General features: G+C 36.4%; 1 protein-coding gene across 1 annotated transcript in view; it reads right to left on the bottom strand.

The window, feature by feature from the left end:
* LOC120865404 (ryanodine receptor 2-like) overlaps positions 1-13,026 on the bottom strand; it is an 803,227-nt gene that overhangs the window by 95,457 nt on the left and 694,744 nt on the right. The window contains exon 81 of the mRNA XM_040242681.1: positions 12,136-12,159. Coding sequence (XP_040098615.1) covers positions 12,136-12,159 — 24 coding nt within the window. The remainder of the gene's footprint in view (positions 1-12,135; positions 12,160-13,026) is intronic.

The following is a 13,026-nucleotide window of genomic DNA, read 5'->3' on the forward strand; positions in this document are numbered from 1 at the left end:
CAAAACGAAAACAAAACCACACAGACACACAAAATCATACTGTCATTACAACACAGTTTGAGAAAAACTGAAAGAAGACCCTTTTGTCTGCTCTTCAGGTGTTTTATAAAATTAGTGAGCAACATTTGATTCTTCCTTTTAGACCCAACAATCTTTGACTTTCCTCCCATTGCCAGAGCTATTTATGGAACTTTTACTTCCCAGTTTTCCCTTTGTGAAAGACTTTGCCCGTAAAACAATGATAAAAAATTATTGGCTTAAGGAACTGCACTATAATTTTTATCAACTAAAGAAGCAAGGGAGCTAGAAAGAGTGATTCTTCTATCGACTCAGTAGAACATACAAAGATAGTCATCAAGACATCCAAGAAGATGGAAGATGCCAGCATGCTGTATATTCTTGAGGAAACACAATAACAAAAAACAATGGCCATTGTGCTCCAAAAGTAGCTAGACCAACTCAAAGATCTGCCAGGGCCACTTGCACAATAGATTCTAAAGTCACAACATCCTCTTCAGTAACTGAAATCACTCATGATGGATAGACCTTACAAGCACCAAGAAAGACAAGGTATCAAATGGCCTTTACAAACTTAACTCCCTGAGCAAAGATTACTCATTTTTCTCACATAATATATAAAATCCAATAATAATACTTTGGGGGAGATGATGAGACTCATTTGAAAAAAAAAATGTTGAGCAAAAAAGATATGCTGATCTAGAAGTGGGAAAACTATTTCATAAAGAGGGATCGACCACCATTTGAAGGCGTGCTGTTATTCATGGGGTCGCAAAGAGTCGGATACAACTGAGCGACTGAACTGAACTGAACTGTTAGATTGAATTGGAAGCTCTCTCTTCAGAATATCTTTAATATTATTTATTTTTGTACTTTGTTGTCCTTTGAGGATTGCTTCTGGGTATATAAAGCTCCAGGAATTGGTGATGGACAGGGAAGCCTAGAGTGCTGCACTCATGGGGTCGCAAAGAGTTGGACATGACTGAGCGACTGAACTGAACTGAACTCTGGATGTATAATTTAATCTTCTCATTAGAAATTTGATCACGACATTAAAAAAAAAAAAAAAACTTTAAAAGGGAAAATAGAAAGTTTTCATGCAATAAAATAATGGACTATGTGGAAAAAATATTCCATTTTATATCTCCTGCAGATTAGCTTTTCTAAGCATACTGGAGACAGATCTTTTAAAAGTATCTTACTTGGGGAAAACAGCAAGTATTTACTATAGCATTTTCCCAAGTAAGATACTTTTAAAAGGTCTATCTCCAAGGAACCCTACTTTTAAAAAATAGTTTTAAAAACTAGGGTTCCTTGTCCCTTTTCACTTCAAATTCCATTTGAACTGCCTAAGGGTGTTATACACGCACTCTACCTTCAACCTGTAGTTTCAGTCTTTAAATTATTCCAAGGTCACAAAGAAAGGTTAAGGGGGAAAAAAATAAACAGGAACAGCTCCACAATTTGAATTTTCCCTTAGGCGAAAAGTGCTGATCACCAAAAGCAACCAAGCATTAGCATCTGTTTCCTAAATAAGATTGATATGAGTCTTTCAAGGTCAAGGGTGATCATATCTCAGACCTATGATACAATCACAGTCATTGAATGGAAGTATTCAACATCATGATTTGCTTCTAATATAACTGAATTCTGTAATAAAATTGCTAATAATCCTCCACTTTGTCTAAGAGTGGCTCAAGTCTTTAGCACTTGATGGAGGGGAGGGAGGAAGGAAGGAAGGAAGGAGAAAGATCTGAAGAAAAAAAAAGCCATTTGATTCTTCAGAAATTTGTCTTATATGAGAAAAAATATTGAGATAAGAATAAATTATACCGTCCCTTGTTTCTTGATGGAGAAAACAGTTTATCCCCACAACAGAGATGAAAATATGATGACAGCAAAGAAATTCACACTGTTTCTGAAGGACCCTCCTGATATCATGGACATCTGGAACATCACAGTTTGAGGACAACAATTCTATAGCCTACGCATGCTACTGGCTTGCATTTTGTTGCATTTTCAAGTCTTCAGCAACTGGTGAAAAGGTTTTCATATGTTTTCCTCTTAAACTGAATGTGAAAGCTGATTATAAGTGAAGAGAAATTTCCAGGAGATGAACCCTCTCTAAAAAAGTCATAATGTAGTAATGTTACAAGTCAATACTAAATCATCTTATTTTGCATCTTAAATGTAGTCATAATCTACTAGGTGATGTTGAGACTTAGTATTTCAAGAAGAAAACATCAAAATACAGAAGATTTAATTAAATAACTAAGAGGACAAAATTGAAAGGCAGTGAAATAGTACTAATAGTTTGGTTTACAACATAAACAGGCCAACTCAGACTAATGAAAAAACAAAAGTGATAGATAACAGTCACATTTCCAGAGATTCATCTAATTCTGTTCTGTATTCCAGCTTCCAAAACTATGGATTAGCCATATTCATATATGGATGACTCCCGGTGCTAGGGAAACACTTGTAAGATTGTAATTTTACTCAACAATGGATGGTTCCCCAAGTTTTTAAATTTTAACTTTTTAAAAAACCAAATGTACATGGAGGTTTCTAGAAGTAAAGCTTCATGAGGAAAAGGATCACTGCTTGCTTCTTTATATTAAACACAAACCAGTACACATACACTGTATAGCCAGTAGCTCCCTGCACACTAAAGATGTTCAAGAATGCATAAATGAATAATGGAACTGAATAATGTGATATCATTTAGTACGCAAAATTAATCTGAAACTTAACATTTTCTTTCATCTGAAGAGCTACTAAGTTAGTAACATGTGAAAAGTTTAGTTTCCTTTTAGTACATGGTCTATGAAGTTGAATGATACACACACAAAAAAAGAATAATTCTCAAATTGTAGTTTTTAATTCATTTAGCAGCTTAATTTTTTCCCTGTACTACACATCCTCTTTGTTGCTGTACTATCGAATGGTACAATAATCTTCCAGAGTTGTTCTCAATAGGATGGTAAAAGTTTGTAATGTTCTCTTTAATTAAAAAAAGTGTCTTTACCCAAAATAAACTTTGTTTAAATGCCAAAAATTTACTAATATATGATCAGCAACAACAAAATCACTAAACTAGAAAAATTTAGTTCAGATAATGTGTTGGAGGCTCTGAAAGTCAGACTTTATGTTTTACTTCTTCCTGTATCAGATATACTTACATTTGTTAGAATATCATTTTCACTAGATTTGGCATATTTAGAACTAATTAATACTACCATGAACTTCCAGATGTTCAAGCTGGTTTTAGAAAAGGCAGAGGAACCAGAGATCAAATTGCCAACATCTGTTAGATCATTGAAAAAGCAAGAGAGTTCCAGAAAAACATCTACTGCTGCTTTATTGACTATGACAAAACCTCTGGCTGTGTGAATCACAATAAACTGTGGAAAATTCTGAAAGAGATGGGAATATCAGACCACTGGACCTGCTTCTTGAGAAATCTGTACGCAGGTTAGGAAGCAACAGTTAGAACTAGATATGGAACAACAAACTGGTTCCAAATAGGAAAAGGAGTATGTCAAGGCTGTATATTGTCACCCTGCTTATTTAACTTCTATGCAAAGTACATCATGAGAAATGCTGGGCTGGATGAAGCACAGCTGGTATCAAGATTGCCAGGAGAAATATCAATAACCTCAGATATGCAGATGACACCACCCTTATGGCAGAAAGTGAAGAAGAACGAAAGAGGCTCTTGACGAAAGTGAAAGGAGGAGAGTGAAGAAGTTGGCTTAAAGTTCAACATTCAGAAAACCAAGATCATGGCACCTGGTCCCATCAGTTCATGGCAAATAGAGAAACAGGGGAAACAGTGGCAGACTTTATCTTTTTGGGCTCCACAATCACTACAGATGGTGGCTGCAGCCATGAAATAAAAAGACGCTTGCTTCTTGGAAGAAAAGTTATGACCAACCTAGACGGCATATTAAAAAGCAGAGACATTACTTCACCAACAAAGTTCTGTCTACTCAAAGCTATGGTTTTTCCAGTAGTCATGTATGGATGTGAGAGTTGGACTGTGAAGAAAGCTGAGCGCTGAAGAATTGATGCTTTTGAACTGTGGTGTTGGAGAAGACTCTTGAGAGTCCCTTGGACTGCAAGGAGATCCAACCAGTCCATCCTAAAGGAAATCAGTCCTGAATGTTCACTGGGAGGACTGATGTTGAAGCTGAAACTCCAGTACTTTGGCCACCTGATGTGAAGAGCTGACTCATTGGAAAAGACCCTGATGCTGGGAAAGACTGAAGGTGAGAGAAGGGGACAACAGAGGATGAGATGGTTGGATGGCATCACCAACTCAATGGACATGAGTCTGAGTAAACTCCGAGAGCTAGTGATGGACAGGGAAGCCTGGCGTGCTGCAGTCCATGAGGTCACTAAGAGTCAGACACAACTGAGCGAATGCTGGGCTCAGGTGGTAAAGAATCTGCCTGCAATGCAGAAGACCTTGGTTGGATTCCTGGGTTGGGAAGATAAGGCTGGAGAAGGGATAGGCTACCCACTCCAGTATTCTTGGGCTTCCCTGGTGGCTCAGCTGGTAAAGAATCTGCCTACAATGCAGGAGGCCTGTATTCCATCCCTGGGTTGGGAAGATACCCTGGAGAAGGGAAAGGTTACCCACTCCAGTATTCTGGCCTGGAGAATTCCATGGACTGTCTAGTCTATCGGGTCACAAAGAGTTGGACATGACTGAGTGACTTTCACTAGTATGCTAAAGCAATAAACCCAGCTGAGTTAAAATGATTTTCTAATTCAAGATCCTATTGACAAATTTATAATATGCAACAAAAAGCTCCAGTAACCAAGTACAAAATGAAAAGAAAGAATGAGTAACTCTAAAATCGGAGGTTATCAAATTAGCAATGTCACGCTGATTTATCATTAGAGGGCATGTAGTTTGTCCTGAGTACAATGTTGACTTAAAACAGGCTTCATCTACCTATTTGTTTGTTTAAGCCTTAAAAGCACTGGATACTGTCTTGACTACAGAGAATAAGTGCCTATGCAGTCTACTAAGATAGTCTGACAAAGGAGAGAATAAGGACAATAAGGTGATTTATGACCTCCCATAAATGCAAACAGCTGACTCATTGGAAAAGACCCTGATGTTGGGAAAGACTGAAGGCAGAAGGAGAAGAGGGTGACAGAGGATGAGATAGTTGTATGGCATCACTGATTCAATGGACATGAACTTGGGCAAATCTGCGGAGGTGGTAAGGGACAGGGAAGCCTAGCGTGCTGCAGTCCACGGGGTCGCAAAGAGTTAGACACAACTTGGCAGCTGAACAACAATATGACCTCCAATCACAGGAAGGAATGGTTAGATGAGAAGGTGCCAGAGGTTGGAATAATTAGAGAGAAGCAGCAGTTAGAAGAAATTGTATCATAGAACGATCACAGCAATTCATTATTTGGATTTTGAGCTCTCCTGATTCTAGTAGTTCAAGTATTAATATTTACAATTCTAAGTTTTCACAAATGGTTATTAATCCCACCCCAGACTAACTCTTAGTTGCACTTTAAGTTCTTGACACAGTCTCAAATTCCCTTCTAAGTGTTCCCTGTTTAGCTGAGAGAAGGATTCTTCTTGAGACTCTCTTGAGGATTCACAGACTTTCCATGCTTCAAGACACCTGGTGCTTATTCTACATTAAACTATCCCATGATGGCACCTATACACCTGGACTTTATTGTATTAATTCTCAAATAATTACATTTACTGAATTACCAAGGACTTTTTTCATTATATCACACATTGTTATTCCCACAAAGATCCTCAGGAAGAAAGATGCTACAGGTATTCCTTTTTTTCCTGAAACAAGAAGATTGTCTCTGTATTTTGATATAGCAAATTTTTACATTTATATGGTTTTATGTTGATTCCTAGAAACCTTGGAATCAGTAGTACTAACAACCTGCAGCAAATTAGCAACATGCCAACATTAGTGGCATGAACTTCTGGATTACTCATATTCTTCGAAGACCCCTAAATGCTTTCCATCTCCCAATACATTTTTTTTCCTTTATCTAACTGTATTATGTATAATTGTGTGGTATTTTAAATAACAAGCGAGGAAGTGATAGAGATACATATGTACAGAAGCTAGACATTTTCTATAAATCATTTTTATTGTGAAATCCCTACACTAAAAAAAAATGGAGTTTTTCTTTTTCATTCCTTCAAAAAAAGATCAGAAGAAAAATAATTAAAATTTGCATGCTTCTAATTGTTATTTATGCACCTAGAAATCTGTAAGAGTTTTGAAATTGTCCTGAAAAATGAAAAGAACTGCAAAACCAGCAAATCAGATAGTTTTAAAGGTGGATATTACCCCTGAGAAAACAGCTCAAAGCTTTCAGTCCAAAGATGAAAATGCTGAGGTACAGGGCAATTAAATATGACCTACTGAAGGTCATCTGGTTAGCACCCAGATGAGAACCCAGATCTCCTACCTTGTGAGGTTCTGTGCTCACTATGCTGAAAAATTTCCTCTATGGACTTCTCTGACTTGATTTTAGTAAAGAAGGGAAATTGATTAAATATAACGATAATAGCAAATACTTAGAGCTTGCTATGTGATATGCAATATTCTGAGTGGAATATATATGACTCTGATGCTGGGAGGGATTAGGGGCAGGAGGAGAAGGGGACGACCCAGGATGAGATGGCTGGATGGCATCACTGACTCGATGGATGTGAGTCTGAGTGAACTCCGGGAGTTGGTGATGGACAGGGAGGCCTGGCGTGCTGCGATTCACGGGGTCGTAAAGAGTCGGACACGACCGAGTGACTGAACTGAACTGAACTGATACATATATATGTATATAAATTAATTTAATCCTCGTCACAGTCCTATGAAATAGAGACCTAATTAGCTCCATTTTATAGATAGGCAAATTGAGACTTAAGATTACATATCCATAAGGTGGAGCTGGGATTCAAACACAGGTGGTCCACTCAAGTGTCTATGTTCTTAATGATTCCGCTGTATCTCATTTCCTGTACATAATGTGGTCAAGCATAAGCTTCAACTGAGATTACTATTATTATTATTTTATTCTTATTTGATATTAGAGCATAGTTGATTAATGATGTTGTGTTAGTTTCAGGTATACACCAAAGTGATTCAGTTATACATTACCTATTGTTTTAAAATTTTTTTTTTCATTTAGGTTATTACAGAATATTGAGCAGAGTTCCCTGTGCTGTATAGTAGGTCCTCGTTGGTTATCTATTTTAAATATAGTGGTGTACACATATCAATCTCAACTGGGATTATTTTTAAAAACAACAGCACATGAAGTCAAATTATTGTGCATATCAAATGCACAATTAGATGCACAATTAAATGTTTAAATATGTGTTGTCTACATATCATATGCTATTTAGGGCTACACATTTTTGTGTATAAATTACTATATACAATATAGAGGACTGTACTTTTGGGGAATTTTCCTTGTATCAGGACCAGTACTCTAGCCTACCCTAAACCCCCTTCTCTCTAAGTCTTAGCAACTTGTCTTGCTTCTGAAGGACAGTGGCCCTAGAGACAGTTTGTACCGGTTATTTGGTTGTGAAAGCGAACTCTTAGCACCGTGACCACTGTCTAAGGAGATCACATCCTGATGGAAATGGAGAGACAGCAGTGCCTGGACATTCAAGAGGCTGAACCCAAGTTGGTTCTGGTTTCCCCAGGGGTCTGCCTTCTGGAAGAGCTGATTAATATCAGCAGATATATGAACAAATTAACACCCAGTGACCAGAAGTGTCCCCCTTTCCCCAGGAAGTACCATTCCATGATCCATATGGCTTCTTCAGGGCCATCTAACACAACCAGGCAAAAAGCTATTCTGCTGGTTTGCTGTGGTTAGCTAGTCAGCTCAAGAATGCATTACTGTGTTCTCTCTGCCTCCAAGTATCTGGTTCTCTCTTTCCTCACTCTTACTTCCCTAAGATTGTAACAACTCCAACAAAGTGCTAGCAAATAACCTCTTTGCTCTGTTTTCTACAGAACCTGGGCTAAGATGGGAGGGTGTTACTTGAGATCAACAATTTCAGTATATAAAAATGGAGTTGGCAGATTGCAACAATAAGCATGAGTATTAGAGAACACTGGCCATGAAAAGTCCTTCCCCCTTCCCCTTCAATCATTCAACAGTATGACAGCAACTCAACACTCTAGAGTCCATATGTTGATACCACAGAGCTTCTGAGGAAGAAACTAAAGAAATATAAATTTTCTTAATAAAAGAGATAATTATTTCCATGTTTTACAACCACAGATGTATCTCAATTTTTAAATATTTAGTGCTTCTCTTTGGTTAAGATTCATGAAGTTATTATAATTTAAATTACTGTGCTCTTATAAACAGAAGTAAATAAGCCCTTCAGAGATCAAATTATGAGTAGCTATTGGAAAGGGAACATCTTATAGTCAATTCATTACCAAAAAAATAAATGTTTTTATCATGGTGTTTAGCTATAAAACATCAATCCTTAAGACATTTTAGACCTAAATTGATTCCTCCACATGTAATCAAACATTCTTTGGAATGTGAGCTGGGTATTGCTCTAAGTATTGGGCGGGTATGATGTCGCTTTAGTTATGTCTGAGGCCCATCAGGGAGAAACACAGATTAATCTAAATTTTTATTATAGAATATCAACTCTGCCACAGCCATATTTGGCACTGAAGACACAAGGAATTCTCCTTAATCAATAGTACAGAATAATAGGACCTCGGGGACTTACCAGAGAATTCATCTGTGAAGTAGAAACTGGGCATTTGCCAAAGGATGATGCAACTTGCTTAATATTGTACTTGAGAAAGATGGCCTAGAAAGCGAGTTAATGGTCCATTCCTCTAGATTACTTAAGCTTCGCTGTCATTAATTTAGGGTTTTCCATAAGTAATAAATCTATATTATAGCACTTAACATTCCACAGAAATGCTTTCATTGAATTATCACTGAACGCTGCACCCTCAGATTTGAAAGAATGGTACTAGGAGAAGTAAGCATTGGAACAATGTTTCTGTATGTTTTGAAAAATCTTAATTTAAAAATGTGGTCGGCTTTTGTTGTTCTAGGTGAGAAAAACCTGTCATGCTCAGAAAAGTTACTTGACTTGAAACATTATAATTTATTTCTTATTATTATGTGTTTTGCTTATGAAAAATTCAAAGGCCAGAAAAGCACTGGACTGTAGTAATTAACACTCTGGGTCATTGCTAAAACATTTCTTTCCTTTCAGTTAATACTGGCTTCTTTATAAGATTTAACTATCCCTTTTTATAGTTTTAATATTAAAGTAGCCTGAAGTCAAAGAAATATATAACTACTAATTATGCAATATAATTTTTAATAAGTAGTTGTAGGTAAATATACATATATTACAGAGTAAGCTGGGAATTAAATTATCAACTTAAATCAGGCAAGTTTTAACAGGATCTCATCAGTAAAACACACAGAGCTCAGAAGAAAAGGGCTGGCTAATACCAGGCACTTTAGCCTCTACTCCTTGTTTTCCCATGTTTCTTGAGCTTTATTTAGTTTACTTTATTCTTCATGGAAATTTTCCTTCTAATGCTACCTTTTTAATCTACTTCTTTCTTCTTCTCAGTATCTTTATAGACAGAGAATTTAAGTAGAAAGTACAACAAATATTAATAATCAGCCAGTTATTGGGATAAAATTCAATAATCACACACACTATGTTATTCCCAAATTTATTTAATATAATTTGTTTAAAGAATTACTGAAACTACCAAATGACCTGTCAAATTCATTATAACTTAGATGAAAAATTCCACTATCAGACTATGGCTAAATGATGTTAGCCAACCAGACATCTCAATGTAAAAAGTCTAGTACGTTACTAAATTTATAAAGAGAAAGTAGTAATTCAGTTGTCTGGCCAAATTTTTTCAGTCGTGTTATTGGTATCAGAGAGTCAATTTCAGACAAAATTATCTTCAAAGGTTGTCGACTCTGTCAACTCTCTGAAAACCCTGGTTCTCTTTTTTCAACTTGGGAAGAGTTCAGGTTGTTTACTTACATAGTATATATTTTACAAATAGATTGTTACACATATTAGGCATAAATGATTACAGTACAAAATTACATGAAGAATGAGTAAAGCACTGGTTAAGAAGTGAAAATTTCCAAATCTTGTCTATTGTGTTATGTATATGAATAAAGGGCAACCATTAGTAACTTTAAAATCCTCTCTTCTACTGGGACAGTCATATCTGGTGGCCTCTAGCTCCTCTGGGGGGATTAATTACCAGGTTTCACCATTATGTCAGCTTCTCTCCCAACATCCTAAATCCATGGCATGTAGCCCATCCTCCCAGGTGGGGCTCCACAGTCTCCTGATTTCTTGTTCTCAGTATGACTTGAATCCTACACGCTAAATGCTAAGATTCCACTACTAGTTATTTCCATACTTTTTTTTTTTTTTTCTGAATAGGGAACCTTTCTAATGTCAGCAAATTTGATCCTATTTACCAAACTGTATTTGCCTTTAGTTCTTCCTGAAACTACATTCCTCTTCAGAGTAAAATGGTTTTCTTAACCAGCAACACTTTCTTATCCCAGCCTTCCTTATACACCCCCATTCCATGGATGTCAATATATACTCTGCGGCATGAACTGCAATGGTGTCTAATGAAGTCAAATCTTTGGAGAATGTTAGGAGGTCCCTTCATATTTTCCAACCCTCAACAAGTCACAGGAATTCTATCTGAGCTCATCAGTGATAAAACTATAAAAATCCACCAAATCAGGATTATATTCATTATACCTACTGATAATTATAATTTATAAATTTTATGCATATTATATGCCATTAAATTATATCCATCTGATTGGAGCTAATTCTAGTAGCATCTGCATGAAGTCAAATTTTAAAAAGATATAATAAAAATATATTTCTCCAAATATGTGAGTAAAAAACATTATAATTTGTTTCTTAAAAGTAGATTCTTTATGACATTTTAAATTCACTTTAACAGCAATAGTTCACTTTATAAAATAGAAGGCAAAAAAGGATACTCTACACTCAGAAAAGTTTTTTTTTTCTTTTTTTTAACTAAAGTCATTATAGGCATTTTATTTTGGGGATGTTTATGACTGATTTTCGGAGAAGGCAATGGCAACCCACTCCAGTACTCTTGCCTGGAGAATCTCAAGGACAGAGGTGCCTGGTAGGCTACAGTCCATGGGGTCGCTAAGAGTCGGACAAGACTAAGCGACTTCACTTTCACTTTTCACTTTCATGCATTGGAGAAGGAAATGGCAACCCACTCCAGTGTTCTTGCCTGGAGAATCCCCAGGCACAGAGGAGCCTGTTGGGCTGCCGTCTATGGGGTCACACAGAGTTGGACACAACCGATGCGACTTAGCAGCAGCAGCAGCATGACCGATTTTCTGACCAAACAGTCTCATGAAAATAAAATGTAAGCTTAACAGAGTTCAAATGAAAGGCAAATTTGTGTGATTCTAAAATATTTTCTCTTAGCAAACTTTCCACACACTTAGCTCTTCAGAATATTCAGAGATAGAAAAGGTCATCTAGCTCTTCCCTATAAGGAAATACTAAATCAACACTGAAATCATGGAATATCCTCTCTAATTACCAGTTGAAGGTATTTCTAGCACAAAGGAAAAGAAGATTATTTCTAATTCCACCAGCAATACCATATATCATATCTCTTTTCTAGAAATGAGACCAGTATAAAAACTCTCAAGAGGGATAAGGCATGAAATGTTACAATGAAAAGTCATCAGCTAAAATTTAATCACCTAAAGGGTAGACTTTTTCATCTCAGCACAGTACTTAGTTCAAATGCAACATGGATGATAAAATGTCAAATTATGAGTCATTTAAATTGCAAGAAGAATAAACTTATGTCAAGCAAGGGATACTGAAGAGACCAATTGCACGGGAGCTACAAACTTGGTACAAAGATTGTAAGATCTATTTTTTTTTGTTTAAACAAAAGAATCCAAGATGTTGGGTCTAACAAAGGTAAATGTCACAAGAAACTGAAACTCAGACCCAGACAAATACACACATATATATAGTTTTACCTTGCTGCGTTGGGATCCTGTGACCTTAAGGAAGGATGAGGACAAGAAGCAAAATAGCAATAAACAATTGCTCGGAAGACAAGCGATAGAGTATATATGGTGTGCACTTCAGAAAAATAGTATGACTTGCCGCTCACAGCTCATTCTAACTTAGCTGTTTCTTATCTTATTGAGACTAGAACACACATACATTAGAAAAGATTATAGTGTTATCCAGGAAATGAATCTTAAGGCATTTTTTCTCAGCCAGCAATAGTCATGGGTTATTCTCAAATTAGCCTGTTCCGGCATTTTTGTTTTACACAATGACTTCAGGGACACAACGCCACAGGGACGCTCTCTTCGAGTTATTCCAGAAAGGGGTCCTACTCAGTATCTACTCCTCACCTACATGTTTTTTGTGGGTCCACTTTAATTAAAGACTTACAGCTGGCTACTAATGTATTTCCAAACTTTCAGCTCAAAGCAGACATGTAAATTAAAAGCAGGAAAAAAAAAAGGTCTAATCTATTTCATTTAATTTCTTTTTGAAAATTAAAAAAATAAATAAGGATAGAGGTAGTTAGCAACAGCTAGTCTTTCTGATATATATATTAAAAAAAAAGTGCAGCCTAAGCCAAGGGGGGAAATAATATTTGCTTTCTTTTGGCTAAAGAATATTGAGCAATATTTCAAATTATAAGGAAATTTAAAAGCTGAGAAGGTTGAGGGAATAATCATATAATAGAACATAATTCTAGGAATATGCAATCCTGCCTCATGCAAGCAAACGGTGTGCCACCATTTACATATGTACAGGGAATGAGTGACCTAATTGGGCAGAAGTCGAAAGAGGCCAAATCTTTCGGACTTCATTGATTCAGAAAAAAATTCAAACCAAGGCTTTAATTA

This window comes from Oryx dammah, unplaced genomic scaffold (genome assembly GCF_014754425.2).
Source record: "Oryx dammah isolate SB20612 unplaced genomic scaffold, SCBI_Odam_1.1 HiC_scaffold_6, whole genome shotgun sequence".
NCBI lineage: Eukaryota > Metazoa > Chordata > Mammalia > Artiodactyla > Bovidae > Oryx > Oryx dammah.